At 47.1% G+C, this 16,232-nt stretch overlaps 1 protein-coding gene across 7 annotated transcripts in view; it reads left to right on the top strand.

Moving 5' to 3' along the window:
- The window catches only part of LOC142655545 (uncharacterized), a 125,770-nt gene that overhangs the window by 9,893 nt on the left and 99,645 nt on the right, over nt 1-16,232 (top strand). For 5 of the 7 annotated variants that reach the window (XM_075830065.1, XM_075830154.1, XM_075829892.1 and 2 more), the window contains exon 2: nt 15,990-16,118. The exons of 1 other annotated variant lie outside the window; for it this stretch is intronic. In XM_075830065.1, coding sequence (XP_075686180.1) covers nt 16,088-16,118 — 31 coding nt within the window. In that variant the 5' untranslated portion in view covers nt 15,990-16,087. The remainder of the gene's footprint in view (nt 1-15,989; nt 16,119-16,232) is intronic. One more of the 7 variants, XM_075829975.1, reaches the window with a different exon arrangement.

The raw sequence follows: 16,232 nt of genomic DNA, 5'->3' as shown, positions 1-16,232 counted from the left end.
ATAAAGAGCAATTTCTCATAATTTCAAAAGCCTTTTTTTTAAGGTACCTCTTCAGTTCTGAAGTGGTTTTTAGGGGCCTATGTATTAGAAACCCCAATAAAAAAAAACACATTTTAAAATTAGACCCCTCAAAGTATTCAAAACAGCATTTAGAAAGTTTTTTTTTAACCCTTCAGGCATTTCACAGGAATTAATGCAAAGTGGAGGTGAAATTTGCAAATTTCATTTTTCTTGCTGAATTTCAATTTTATTCAATTTTTTTCTGTAGCACAGAAGGTTTTATCAGAGAAATACTACTAAATATGTATTGTCCAGATTCTGCAGTTTTTAGAAATGTCCCACATGTGGCTCTATTGTTCTCGTGGACTAAAACACAAGCTCCAGAAGCAATGGAGCACCTAGTGCATTTTGAGGCCTCTTTTTTATTAGAATATATTTTAGGCAGCATGCCAGGTTTGAAGAGGTGTTGAGGTGCCAAAACAGTAGGAATCCCCCTATAGTGACCCCTTTTTGGAAACTACACCCCTCAAGGAATTAATTTATGGTTGTTGTTACCATTTTGACCGCACAGTTTTTTCACAGCACCTATTTGAATTGGGCTGTGGAATTAAAAAAAATTAATTTTTTCCAATAAGATGTCATTTTTTTATCAAAATTTCTTATTTTCGCAGGGAACAAAATACCCCATTTTGTTGCCCAATTTGTCCTTCGTGCGGCAATACCCCATTTGTGGTGGTAAACTGCCGTTTGGGCCCATGGGAGGGCTCAGAAGGAAAGGACCACCATTTGGCCTACTGGAGCTTTTCTGGTGCTAAGTCATGTATGCAGAAGCCCCTGAGGTACCAGTACAGTTGAAACCCCCTAGAAGTGACCCCATTTTAAAAATTACACCCCTTAAGACATTCATATAGAGGTGTAGTGAGCATTTTGACCCCAAAGGTATTGTGTAAAAGATAATGCGCCCGCAGATGGTGCAGAGTGAGATTTGCAATTTTCTATATATATATGCCATGTCAGTGTCCGATATATTGTGCCCAGCATGTGCCACCGTAGATATACACCCCATAAGGTGTAATGTGGGTTCTCCCGGGTACGGCAATACCCTACATGTGGCTGTTATCAGCTGCCTTGGCACACGGCAGGGCTCAGAAGGGAAAGATGAGGGGGATAAGCTGTGCGGAGTGTATCAGGGTAAATTAAAAATTAAGAGATGTATGATAAATTCTAAAACTGTAAAGGATCTGCCAGGCACTGCGGGGTTAACTCCCAGAACTAATCAGTCAGCACCTGAGAATACTTCCCTGAGACTGACTCCTGCTTCCACCATTCAGGCTGGCAGGCTTAGGAGTGGGAGAGCCTATCGTAACCTGGCCAGACTCAGCTAGCTCCCGCCCTCGGTCTATTTAAGCCTGCACTTCCTGTCCCTCGGTGCTTGTTATTGCTTTGGTTTCCTTCCTTGTGGTTCCTGGCCCAGCTACAGCTCCTGCTATTTTTGATCCTGCTCCATACCGACCCTGGCTTACCGACTACTCTTCTGCTTTTCGTTTTGTACCTCGCACACTCCTGGCTTGACTCGGCTCGTTCACCACTCTGGTTGCTCACGGTGTTGCCGTGGGCAACGGCCCCTTTTCCTTGCTTGTGTTCCTTGTATGTTTGTCGTGTTTGTCGTGCACTTACTGAGCGCAGGGACCGCCGCCCAGTTGTACCCCGTCGCCTAGGGCGGGTCGTTGCAAGTAGGCAGGGACAGAGTGGCGGGTAGATTAGGGCTCACTTGTCCGTCTCCCTACCCCCTGCCGTTACATAATAACAATCCCATACCTAGTCTACCCCTGGTCCCTGACACCACTATGGATCCCCGTGAGACCCTGGCTCAGCAAATGCAGGGTCTCTCCCTACAGGTCCAGGCCCTGGCTCAGAGGGTCAACCAGCCTGATGCTACCCTGGTAGTTCCCCGCACCGCACCTCTTGAACCCCACCTCAAGTTGCCCGACCGGTTCTCAGGGGACCGGAGGACTTTTCTCTCCTTTCGGGAGAGTTGTAGGCTTTACTTTCGTTTAAAGCCTCATTCCTCAGGTTCTGAGAGCCAGCGGGTGGGTATAATTATGTCCCGGCTCCAGGAAGGGCCCCAAGAGTGGGCCTTCTCCTTGGCTCCTGACGCCCCTGAACTTTCCTCCGTTGATTGTTTCTTTTCTGCTCTCGGACTTATTTATGACGAGACTGACAGGACTGCCTTTGCCGAGAGTCAGCTGGTGACCTTAAGTCAGGGTAAGAGACCTGTTGAGGAGTATTGCTCTGACTTTCGGAAGTGGTGCGTAGCTTCTCGGTGGAATGACCCTGCCTTAAGGTGCCAGTTTAGGTTGGGTCTGTCGAATGCCCTGAAAGACCTGCTAGTTAGCTATCCCTCTTGTGACTCCCTAGACCAGGTTATGGCTTTAGCGATACGACTTGACCGACGTCTCAGGGAACGACAACGTGAACGTTTATGTGTTTTCTCCTCCGACTCCCCCATGATGCCTCCCGAAGCTCCGTTGCTTCGTTCCTCCCCGAAAGATTCAGAGATACCTATGCAACTCGGGGCCTCCGTGTCCCCCCAACAACGTAGAGAATTCCGCAGGAAGAATGGTCTCTGCTTCTACTGTGGGGACGACAAGCATCAAGTGAACAACTGTCCTAAGCGTAAGGTTGCAGCCAGAGAACTTCCGCGTCTAAGTGATCATCGGGGAGGTCACTTGGGCGCACAGGTATTTCCCGTAAATATGAAACGTACTAAGATCTTGCTTCCCTTTCAGGTCTCTTTTGGTGGTAGGTCTGCTACCGGCAGTGCTTTCGTGGATTCAGGGTCCTCTACTAATATCATGTCTGTGGAATTTGCTATGTCCCTTGCTATGCCTCTTATTGATTTGCCTAAACCTGTCCCGGTAGTGGGTATCGACGCCACTCCTCTTGCTAATGGTTATTTTACACAGCATACCCCTGTTTTTGAACTCCTTGTTGGCTCCATGCATTTGGAGCAATGCTCTGTACTGTTGATGCAGGGATTATCGTACGATTTGGTGCTAGGTCTTCCCTGGTTGCAGTTGCATAATCCTACGTTTGACTGGAATACTGGGGAGCTAACCAAATGGGGTAATGAATGTTGTACGTCATGTTTTTCTGTTAATTCTATTTCTCCCCCTAAGGAGGCGAATACGCTACCCGAGTTTGTTCAGGACTTCGCTGATGTTTTCTCTAGGGAGGCCTCCGAAGTGTTACCTCCTCATAGAGAATACGATTGCGCTATCGAATTGGTACCAGGAGCTAAGCTTCCTAAGGGTAGGATATTTAATCTTTCTTGTCCCGAACGTGAAGCTATGAGAGTGTATATCCAGGAATCCCTGGCCAAGGGTTACATTCGTCCCTCTTCTTCTCCGGTAGGTGCTGGCTTCTTCTTCGTGGGGAAGAAGGATGGTGGTCTTAGGCCATGCATTGACTACCGTAGCCTGAATAAGGTCACGGTAAGGAACCAGTATCCCCTTCCTTTGATTCCTGATCTCTTTAATCAGGTTCAGGGGGCCCAATGGTTTTCTAAATTGGATCTACGGGGGGCGTATAACCTTATTCGCATCAAAGAGGGGGATGAGTGGAAGACTGCGTTTAACACGCCCGAAGGCCATTTCGAATACCTCGTCATGCCCTTTGGGTTGTGTAATGCCCCTGCGGTCTTCCAGAATTTCATAAATGAGATTTTGAGAAATTACCTGGGGATTTTTCTGGTAGTGTACCTTGATGACATACTGGTGTTTTCCAAGGACTGGTCCTCCCACGTGGAGCATGTCAGGAAGGTGCTCCAGGTCCTTCGGGAAAATAAACTGTTTGCCAAAACCGAAAAATGTGTGTTTGGGGTACAGGAGATTCCATTTTTGGGTCAAATCCTCACTCCTCATGAATTCCGCATGGACCCCGCCAAGGTTCAGGCTGTGGCGGAATGGGTCCAACCTGCCTCCCTGAAGGCGTTACAGTGTTTTTTGGGGTTTGCTAATTATTACAGGAGATTTATTGCTAACTTCTCGGTCATCGCTAAGCCCCTTACGGACCTCACTCGCAAAGGTGCTGATCTCCTCCACTGGCCTCCTGAGGCTGTCCAGGCTTTTGAGGTCCTTAAGAAGTGCTTTGTCTCGGCCCCGGTGCTGGTTCAGCCCAACCAAATGGAGCCATTTATTGTGGAAGTTGACGCATCTGAGGTGGGAGTGGGGGCTGTCTTGTCCCAGGGTACCAGGTCCCTCACCCATCTCCGCCCCTGTGCCTACTTCTCCAGGAAGTTTTCGCCAACTGAAAGTAACTATGTTATTGGCAACCGCGAACTCTTAGCCATTAAATTGGCATTTGAAGAGTGGCGCCACTTCCTGGAGGGGGCTAGGCACCAGGTAACGGTCCTTACCGACCACAAGAATCTGGTGTTCCTAGAATCTGCCCGGAGGCTAAACCCGAGACAAGCTCGATGGGCGTTATTTTTTACCAGATTCAATTTTTTGGTTACCTATAGGGCTGGGTCTAAAAATATTAAGGCTGATGCACTGTCGCGTAGCTTCATGGCCAGCCCTCCTTCGGAGGAAGATCCTGCTTGTATTTTGCCTCCAGGTATAATCATTTCCTCGATCGATTCTGATTTAGTCTCTGAAATTGCTGCTGATCAAGGTGCAGCTCCCGGGAACCTTCCTGAGAACAAGCTGTTTGTTCCCCTGCAATTCCGGCTAAGGGTACTTAGGGAAAATCATGACTCCGCACTATCTGGCCATCCAGGCATCCTGGGTACCAAACACCTCATTACCAGAAATTATTGGTGGCCTGGGTTGCCTAAAGACGTTAAGGCCTACGTCGCCGCTTGTGAGGTTTGTGCTAGGTCCAAGACTCCCAGGTCCCGACCAGCGGGCTTACTGCATTCGTTGCCCATTCCCCAGAGACCTTGGACACATATCTCCATGGATTTTATCACCGATTTGCCTCCATCCCAAGGCAAGTCGGTGGTGTGGGTGGTGGTGGACCGCTTCAGTAAGATGTGCCACTTTGTGCCCCTCAAGAAACTACCCAACGCCAAAACGTTGGCTACCTTGTTTGTCAAACACATCCTGCGTCTCCATGGGGTCCCTGTCAATATTGTTTCGGACAGAGGGGTACAATTTGTTTCATTGTTTTGGAGAGCCTTCTGTATGAAGTTGGGGATTGATCTGTCCTTCTCCTCTGCCTTCCATCCTGAAACCAATGGCCAAACGGAGAGGACTAATCAGTCTCTAGAACAATACTTAAGGTGTTTTGTCTCTGACTGTCAATTTGATTGGGTCTCTTTCATTCCCCTCGCCGAATTTTCCCTTAATAACCGGGTCAGTAACTCGTCTGGGGTCTCTCCTTTTTTTTGTAATTTTGGGTTTAATCCACGGTTCTCCTCCGTTTCACCTGGTAGTTCCAACAATCCTGAGGTAGAGGTCGTTCATCGGGAACTGTGCACAGTCTGGGCCCAGGTTCAGAAAAACCTAGAGGTGTCCCAGAGCGTACAAAAAACTCAGGCTGATAAAAAACGTTCTGCTAACCCCCTGTTTATGGTCGGGGATCTGGTGTGGTTGTCGTCTAGGAACTTGCGTCTCAAGGTTCCGTCCAAGAAGTTTGCTCCCCGGTTTATTGGGCCGTATAAGGTCATTGAGGTCCTCAATCCTGTCTCCTTCCGGCTGGAGTTACCCCCGTCTTTTCGGATACACGACGTGTTTCATGCCTCCCTCCTCAAACGCTGCTCCCCGTCCTTGGCTCCCTCGAGGAGACCTCCTGTTCCCATCCTCACCCCGGAGGGGGTGGAATTCGAGGTGGCCAGGATTGTGGACAGCAAGATGGTCCAAGGCTCCCTCCAGTACCTGGTCCATTGGAGAGGATACGGGCCCGAGGAGAGGACTTGGGTACCCGCCCGGGATGTTCACGCTGGGGTATTGGTCAGGAGGTTCCACCTGCGTTTCCCCAGTAAGCCAGGTCCACTTAGAAAGGGTCCGGTGGCCCCTCATAAAAGGGGGGGTACTGTAAAGGATCTGCCAGGCACTGCGGGGTTAACTCCCAGAACTAATCAGTCAGCACCTGAGAATACTTCCCTGAGACTGACTCCTGCTTCCACCATTCAGGCTGGCAGGCTTAGGAGTGGGAGAGCCTATCGTAACCTGGCCAGACTCAGCTAGCTCCCGCCCTCGGTCTATTTAAGCCTGCACTTCCTGTCCCTCGGTGCTTGTTATTGCTTTGGTTTCCTTCCTTGTGGTTCCTGGCCCAGCTACAGCTCCTGCTATTTTTGATCCTGCTCCATACCGACCCTGGCTTACCGACTACTCTTCTGCTTTTCGTTTTGTACCTCGCACACTCCTGGCTTGACTCGGCTCGTTCACCACTCTGGTTGCTCACGGTGTTGCCGTGGGCAACGGCCCCTTTTCCTTGCTTGTGTTCCTTGTATGTTTGTCGTGTTTGTCGTGCACTTACTGAGCGCAGGGACCGCCGCCCAGTTGTACCCCGTCGCCTAGGGCGGGTCGTTGCAAGTAGGCAGGGACAGAGTGGCGGGTAGATTAGGGCTCACTTGTCCGTCTCCCTACCCCCTGCCGTTACAAAAACACTCTTTCATACAGAGCCCTGGTTTTTCGGGACACGTGTCGCATTGGTATGTTGTGTCCTTCATTATCCCCCTCTTTGAGCAGACTCTGCACCTATTTTGACTTTTGGCCTTCTTGCCAGTTTGGGGAACTTCTCCTCGAAAGTGTTGCCCTGGTACGATGCATGTGGCCTCGCTTCCAGAAGTACTGGGTGCTCCCTCTTCTTGGTCCCTAAAGATTAGGTTCTTGATAATGATGTGCACGACCAGCTTCTTATGCCACACCGCATGGCGCTGTAGGGGTTCAGGACTTGATCTGACAAGTCAACCCCTCCCATATACCTATTGTAGTCCAGGATGCATTCTGGTTTGGGGGTCTCTGCACTGGTACCACGTACAGGTACATGTTTTCAATACAAGGACATCTCTTGTACTTGACACACAATATGTTTCTGCTAGACTGTGCCCTGCTCTCACAACTTCTGAGTGTTTGCCCAAGCAGAGTCTTAGGGAGGCCTCTCAGATTATTTCTAGCAGTGCCGCATGCCGCAGGACTTCTGCAAACGAGGCACTTGAAGAGTGGGACGCTGGTATAAAAATTATCCAGGTAGAGGCGGTAACCCTGGTCCAGCAGTGGGTGCATCAAATCCCACACAATTTTTGCATTAATTCCCAGTAAGGGGGCATTCTGGGGGCTGAATACTGCTGTCCTTCACTTCATATATCCTATATTTGTAAGTATATCCTGATGCACTCTCGCACAGCTTATACATTTTCACGCCATATCTGGCCCTCTTACTCGGCAGGTACTTGCGGAATTGAAGCCTCCCTTTAAAATGTACCAGGGACTCATCAATAGAAATACACTTCTCGGGGTGTATGCTTGGGCAAACCGGGCACTGAAATGGTCTAATAGGGGTCTCAGTTTATACAAATGGTCAAAACTGGGGTCATCTCGGGGTGGGCACGGCTAATTATCAGTATAATGTAAGAAGCGAAGTATTGCCTCATAACGCATCCTGGACGTGGCCATACGGTACATCGGGGTATGGTATAAGATGTCCATACTCCAGTAGGTCCTAATGGACGGCTTTTTCAGAAGCCCCATGTTCAAGTGAAGTCCCCAGAACTTGCCCAACTCTGCTGCATCTACAGGGGTCCACCTGTGGGATTGGGCATAAAATGATGTGGGGTTCTTAGTAATATACCGTTGGGCATATAAATTCGTCTGGGAGACCATAAGATCTATAAAGTCATCAGTGAAGAAGAACTTGAAAAAGTCGATTTCACTGAGCCCTGCCGTATTAAATTTTATCCCTGAGCTGCCCGTGTACTCTGGGATTTGGGGCTCATAAATGTCTGGTGTGGGGGTCCAAATGGGGTCACTTCGCTCGGGGGTTTGATCTGCGGCGGGGTTATTTCGCTCGGGGGCTTCAACTGCAGTGGTGGTCCTGGGGCGTCTCACCATCCAACGAGTCTGTGTCGGAGGCAAGAAATGAATATGCCTCTTCGGCACTAAATGTCCGTTGGGGCATGTTTGATTCCTTCCCTAACTAGGAGCAATAGGCTGCTACCTATACCAGCCAAAAAATTGGTGTTTTAATAGAACGAGTGGGCTTACCTGAGACTAAACTCCTAACACTAAACCTAACTAGATTTTATTTGAACTTCCCTGAGACTAAATCTAACTACGGCGAGTATTCCCTGACACTAAACCTATCTAGATTATGCCGAGCTTCCCTGACGCTAGATCTAACTACGGTGATTCCTGACGCTACATTTTGTGACGCTATACCTAACTACGCTTTTTGACGGTTCCCTGACACTAACTAACCCTAATGCTAAACTAACCAGTTAAATTGTCTAAATTAAGTTTTTTTTTTTGTTTTTTTTTACATTTTTATATATTTTTTTGTTCTATATGTTTTATAAAGAAAAAAATAATCCCCAGGGACCAAGAAATTGGTCCTGAAGACTAAGTGGTCAGTGATAGGAGATCACTGACCAAAAACGTGGGGGGAACAGAAGGAGGAAGGGTACAGGACTGGGTAGGGGATGGGAGAGGTGGGATGCCGAAAAAAGTTGTTTTTTAGACTTTTTTTAACTTTTTTTTTTTTTTTTACTTGCTCTTCTCTCTCTCTTTCTCACAACCGCTCTGAACGCCTCGCTATCTCCAACAGAGGCGTTCAGGGCGGGTGCGGCAGGATGTGATGTCAGGGAGAAGAAGTTTAGACGTCGATCGCTGCTATTGAACAGTTACTCACTGACTGACCAATAGTGGCGATCGTGGAGGCGGGACCATCGGGACAGGTCCCGGCATATTGAGCTGTGATAGCCTGCTGTCAGAAACAGCAGCTGTCACAGCTCGTGCACACGTCGGTGGAAAATGGCGATGCATCTTCCCTGTGACGTACTATTCCGTCGCTGAGCGTGAACGGGGCGGCCAGCACGACGGAATAGTACGACGCTGAGCGTTAAGGGGTTAATTTATGTCTGTTATAGTTGGTGTAGAATTCGATCTCTTTACTACATGTTAACCCCTTAATGATGTCACAGATTTTTGGCTTAAAACCAGTAAAATTATTTGCCCCCTCCATCGGTTGGACAGAAATGTTATTTTTCATGATTGTAGTCGTGTGAGGTCTTTTTTTATGCAGCACGAGCTGTAGATTTTTTTAAGAACCATCCTCAAGGAAATGTATGTAGCGTTCAATTTATTTTTCGGGCAAAATGCATAAAATCACAAAATAACCACCAGAGGTTTTTTTTTTCTGTCACCAATTAAAGGGAAGCTGTCACGAAAAAAATAATATTTATATAATATTGCTTTTAGTATGATATTAAAATAAATTTAATTTATTTGTGTTTTTGTGTTGTACTTTTTACTTCTCTATGGGGGCTGTTATTTATTTTTTCATCTCTGTATGTGTCGATTAATGACACATACAGAGATGGAATACAGCACATACATCCCCATAGAGAACGGGAACCATTCCATTCACTATAGCGTACGCCATCTGTGTGGGAGCGGCACATGCGCCGCTCCCACATAGACCAAAAGGAAGGTCTTTGGCAGAGTGAAATCCGGTGCCATTTTCATGTGGACCGGAAGCCACAACCGGACAGTAAGATGACGACTTCCGGTCTCGGCTTCCGGCCATATGTAGACGCGAGGAGTAGGGGCGGAGGCAGCAGCTGTGGCAGGAGCAGGTAAGTTATGTTTGTGTGTGGGGGGCGTGGCTTGCTGAGGACCCGAGCGCACGCATCCCTGTAGAGCTCCTGACTCCACCGAGTGCAGCCTGGGGCATCCGTCCTGCTGATCCACAACATCGACCTACCGGTAGGAGCATCTCTTCCCCCCGCACCGCCACGCACAGAGCCCTCTCTGGCCTCACTAGGCCTCCGGAAAGCTTGCGGCCTAGCGGTGCGTGTGAAGCCGCGACCCAGATTACAACAGGAGCGGCGGCCGCACATCAGAGTCCCGCTCCCAACGTACTCACCGGAGCTTCCCTCGGTCTTCCTTCAAGCCCTCCATCCTCACCCGGGGGTGGGAGCACAGAGAGGGCTGCTCTGCCACCTCTATCTTGGCCATTGACCTGTCTCTGACTTATGGCCTACCGAGAGAGGAGGAGCCGCGGCCTCAATTTTAGAACTCCCCACTCGTTGACGCGGCCTTCCCAGCTACCGGACACCACGCTGGAGTCCTCACAAGGGGGATCCTGCACATCTGATCCTGTGCTTCTGTGGCTGTGCTACCGCTCTAGCCTGGAGGTGGGAGGGAGAGGGGGCCAGAACCAGACAAGCCACCACCTTGCCTACCTACTAGTACCCTGCACCTGGTTGGTGGGGCCAGTTGCTGCAGCCCGTGTGCCCACATTGATTGGGTCCTTGACCCTTCGCCCTAGGCCTATCCTGGAATCACAAAGGGCCTCCTACGCACCTGTACCTCTCTCCACCTATATAGCATCGGAATACCCCTGCAGTTCCTCATCACATTGCCATCTTGAACCATACTGCTATTGTCACCCTACTACTATATGGGCGAGCCTGGCTCTAATTTTTGAGGAGAACCTATTTCCAACAGATTTGCATCTCTTGTGTTGGGGACAAACCTCCGCACCTATGTTGCATTAACTTTGTCACGCTTCTCGGATCGACATCCAAAAGTTTTGTCTTCAGCAATGAACTTTCCATAACCTTACACATGGTCTAACTACCTGATTCTACTTACCCGCAGACCTAGCTGCTTGTATGATGGTCAAAATTGGGCAACAAAAAGCAAGAGACGTCACTGTGCAGTCTAAAGCCACTAGCTTGGATAACTTAGTTAAAAAAATCTCAACCCTCGTGCGTCAGGGATCACCTTTCTACTACTACCGGACACGAGAAAGAAATGTCTGCTAAAGCCCAAGCTGCGCCTGTCGCGGATGCTGACAGTGACAAGGATGATACCACATCTACCAGAGACTTGCCCGTTTCCAGATCCTTTATTAGCAGGGTTCTAAATAAAGCACTAGAACCGGTCGTCCAAGAGCTAGGTGACATCAAACAAGAAGTCCGCCAGATTGGCAACAGAGTTGAGCAGCTGGAGTCTACCCAAAACCATATCATCACTTCTGCTGAGGCTTCTACGTCCTCTTTTCTTGCCTGTCAGGCCCACCTGAACTCGGTCATCGACTGGTTGGAGGACCAAGATAACAGAGGGCGCCGCAATAACTTGCGCTTGAAAGGCGTATCTGAATCGATTCCTGACGAATCCTTGTATACCTCGATCAAGCAAATTTTCACTCAAATACTTGGAGATAACTAGCGGGACAAAATCAGCATGGAGAGGGTCCACAGGGCTCTGCGAGCCAAACCTAAGCCCCAAGAACCTCCACGCGACGTTATTTGCCGCCTCTTCAGCTTCCTTTTCATTAAGGGGACTATTGCTGGCTCACCCATGTCCTTTGCTAATTTATATGCTCCAAATCAGGGACAGCCTCAATGGTTAATTAAAACTTTAAATTTATTTAGAGAATTTGCAGAGGGACTTTTAGTCGTGGGGGAGATTTTAATGTTTCACTAGATCCCCTGCTAAATACGTCCTCCACCAGGCCACCTATTGCGCATTCCTCCCTCAAAAGAATTAGGAGCTGCCTTCAACACCTAAACCTGATGTCTGGCGACTTCATTTCCCCACAACTAAAGATTACTCCTTTTATTCCCATGCCCAGGGGACCCACCATAGGATTGATTATCTTTTTATTTCCAGTAGACCTCTACCCATGGCGACTGTCCCTCGCATAGGCTCGATAACCCTATCCGACCACGCCCCCATTTCTCTTAACCTCAATATGGAAAACCTGCCCCCCAGGGCGTGGACTTGGTCCTTGAATGAAACCCTATTAGATGATCCCCGCAATGTAACTTCTCTATCTGCCCATCTTGTCGACTTCTTTCAGAGAAACGAAACTCCTGATATCTCAACGCCTATTGTGTGGGAAACACACAAAGTCTTCATCAGGGGTGAGCTTATTGCACTTGGTGCTTATTGCAAAAAACAAAGGGAGAAAGAGCTCAACTCCATACTCTCACAGATTTCTGCTCTTGAGAGATTTGGTAAACGCTCACGAACGCTTGAGATACAGGGGGATTTGAGTGACTTACGGAAGAAGTTGAAGGATTTGCTTAATATTAAGTCAGCTAAAATTTATCAACGTAGCTCTTTCAAATTTTATGCGCACGGGGATAGAGGTTCCAAAGTCATGACCAAACTTCTTAAAAAAACGTGCAGAACAATCCTTTTATCAAGGAGATAAAGACCACCTCAGGTTCTCTGTCTTCTGATATTGGAGATATAACAAGGGAGTTCTTGCAATACTATACATCACAATACAACTTACCCGAACCTTCGGACTCGCACACTCTTACTGATCAATTTCTGCAACATATAAATCTCCCCTCCCTCACGGACGCAGATAGAGACACTCTCACTCAGCCCTTTACACTAGACGAATTGTCCAAAGTCCTCTCATCGATACCTAATAGTAAAAGTCCTGGACCGGATGGCTTCCCCATTAGCTACTATAAAAAAATTTAAACAGGTATTGTTACCCAAATTCCTGACGGTATGCAATAGTATTTTGGAGGGCTCTACTCTACCTCCGCAGGCTTTGGAAGCACACATTACCCTGTTAGATAAAGAGGGTAAAGATAGTGCAGAATGTGGAAGCTACCGGCCCATCTCCCTTCTTAACACGGATCTTAAATGGTGGGCCAAACTTCTGGCCAACAGACTCAACCCTCTCCTCTCCCACTTGATCAATCCTGAACAAGTGGGGTTTGTGCCCGAGAGAGAAGGCAAGCATAACACCACCAGACTTCTTAACATTCATCATGCCACACAGAAGGGGATCCCTTTAGTCTTACTAGGGACCGACGCCAAGAAGGCTTTTGATAGGGTCAGGTGGTCCTTTATGCTTGCCACGCTACATAAATTTGGTTTCCCTGACAGGTTTATATCTGCAGTTTTCTCTCTCTACACTACGCCCAAGGCTAGCTTACGCTTGAACGGCACAATCTCACCCGCCTTTAGAATAAATAATGGTACATGACAGGGCTGCCCCCTCTCCCCAGCCTTATTCATCCTCACCTTAGAAACACTTATTCAGAAACTCATACAGACTACTGATATCTCAGGCATACAACTGGGGAACCACAACCACAAAACAGCTGTTTTTGCAGATTACCTCCTGCTGTTGATCACTAACCCTAAGCAAGCATTCCCCCTGATACTACAAGCTTTTAATTCCTTCGGTTATGTGTCAAACTTCAAAATTAATTATTTTAAATATAAATTATTTAGTCAGAAGTCCTTAATGTTTCTGCGCCGCTAGCGGATATACGCGACATACAACAACTGGCCCCGTTCCAATGGCCACAACATAACTTCAAATATCTGGGCGTCAAGCTTACTAAAAAATCCTCACAACTTTATGCTGCCAATTTCGTCCCCTTACTAAACAATATTAAAAAGCAGTTAAATTCCCTGCGGATCCCCTTCCTATCCTGGGTGGGGAGGAAAAACTACCTGAAGACTTACATTCTCCCTCAAATCTTATACGTGCTTCAAACCATACCCATTCATCTGCCTAATACATTCTTTAACTCCATCAAATCTCTATTCTCCAAATTTCTCTGGAACTCTAAAAAGCCACGACTAGCACATAGACACCTGATTCTCAAACCCAACTCCGGGGGTATGGGCCTCCCGGATATTTTAACCTATTATAAAGCCATACACCTTGGTAGATGGGTTTCCTTGAATAGAATCAGGGACACATCCCCGACCCTAGCTGCGGAGAGAGCGCTGCTTTCTCCAAGATTACAAGCTCGACTCTGGTGCCCTTCTTTAAAGATTGGTCTTGCAAACTCCATAAGCCCTATGATTAAAGGCACCATTTTAGTATCTCAGAAATTTTTCTGAGATTGCACCCCAGTGACAAAAACACTACCGTTTACACCTCTTCACCTCTTCCCGATACTCACAAACTGCACGACTGACCCTGATGCTTTCTGGCCTTCTTTAAAATACAATACTGTAGTTGATACTTTTAGAGATGGCCAAGTTCCCACATTTACAATCCCTTTTGCCTACAGATACACACCCGACCATCCCTTTCTTACACTCCTTGGGTTTCAAAGAAACAAGCAACCTCTTTCTGAAGATGTTCCCGGATATCTCAGAGCCCTGCTGGTTGGAGACATATTTGTTATTACCTACTATTCCTAAGGGCCTAGTCTCTAAAATATACTCTGGCCTGGTCTTAGATGGCTCTCCTGCCAAGCCTAGTTTTCTTCTGGCCTGGGAGAAGGAACTAGAAGTCACCTTCAGTAGGGAAGATACGTCTTTTATTCTAAAGCACGTATTTGGCTTCTCTAGATGTGTTAAAATTCAGGAGAACTCCTTTAAGACCACAACCAGGTGGTACAGAACTCCAGATTTCTTGTACAAAATTAATTTGATCCTATCCAACCAGTATTGGAGATGTAATGCTGACGTAGGTAACATATCCCATATCTGGTGGGACTGCCCCTTGATCAGGCCCTTTTGGGATAAACTGTCTGACACAATTCAGAGAGTTACGAAACAAACACTCCCCCTTGGGGCTCCTCTTGTTCTCCTCTGGGCTCCATTACAAAGCGTAATGATCTGATAACTCAAATGATTACAGTGGCTAAACTACTGATTCCACTCCACTGGAAATCGACCGCACCCCCGACTTTCCGTGAGTGGTTAGATAAGATGGACTCTATGGCAGGATGGAGGAGCTCCTGAGCTGGGAACTCAGAAAACATGATGGCTATCTGAAGGTATGGACTTTCCGTGCCTCTCATCCCTCCCCAACCTGAGTTTCCCCTTACCCCTCAGGATCTCTGGGGGGTGGCTAGAGCTGTTCCTCTTCAGATTGCACAGAACCCCAACGCATGTGGAGACCCTAACGCTACTCCTTTCCTCTCAAACCCTGCATGACATTGGACTTCTCTTTTGTATCTCCCTCTTATCTTAATTTTCTCACGATATGACATGGGTACCCAGTTTACCGTTACTAACGTTTCTACTTTATTGTTTATTATTTCTCATCCTGCATAATCATTATTGAACAGAACTTCGGCCTGCGTGCCGTAAGCTTTCTCTGCGGTTCCCCAGGATCTATGTATGGATGTTCGTTTGTCGTATATCTTGTTGTATATTTTCAATAAAACAAAGATTTGATCAAAAAAAGTTATGTTTGTGTATGTGATGTGTGTATTATGTTCGTGTTATACTGTCTGATTACCACTGTATCTAATCCTCCTACACTGTGCATTCGCTCAGAAAATGGCGGCACACAGTGTAGGAGGTTTGAATATTCAACCCCATCCTTCTCCTGGCTCTAGCCAGGATAAGGGAGGGGGGATTGTGTGAGGACACTAGAGCAAGTGTGTCTACCCCAAATTTGCAGCATAAAGCAATGAGGTTGCTTTACCACATTGCAATGCTGCAATTTTGGGAATTGCTCCCTCAAGTGACCAGCACATGGAAATGTTATAAATTAGAATCTAATTTATAATATTTCCTGACTTGTGAAAAAAATTTAAGACCATGTGTAATCATTTATATACTAACTGTTTAACTGAAAATGTTTTTTTAATAATTTCTAGCGACACATTCCCTTTTAATGGTTATGTTTTTTATGGAGGGGATATTTTGGATTTGGGGATAATACGAGTTATGGGAGACATGTCATGAAGAAACGTCATGAAAACTAAATGTATTTCCCTTACAGAAGAGGAGGCTGAGGGGGAGGCGATATCTTTATATAAATATGGAAATGTCCCTATAAAAACAAAGCAACTTTTTTTTTTTTTTTTACAGGCCCAGCAGAGAACACCGGGTCACTGCTAACAATAAAAGGAAGTGCAATTTCATCACAAAGTCCTAAAGCCGCACATCACTGTCCGAACCGTAACGTTATGGAACCTGCTCCCACCGGATTTGGTAATGGTAAATAAAGTGTGGAGAGATATATAAGGAAGGGTTAAATAATTTCCTTGTAAGACACAATATACAGGGTCACTGGTAGTAATGTAGAATGTGGATCCAGGGACCTGTCCGGTT

This window comes from Rhinoderma darwinii, chromosome 1 (assembly GCF_050947455.1).
Source record: "Rhinoderma darwinii isolate aRhiDar2 chromosome 1, aRhiDar2.hap1, whole genome shotgun sequence".
In the NCBI taxonomy this organism is placed as follows: domain Eukaryota; kingdom Metazoa; phylum Chordata; class Amphibia; order Anura; family Rhinodermatidae; genus Rhinoderma; species Rhinoderma darwinii.
This window is presented reverse-complemented; position numbering and strand designations above follow the sequence as displayed.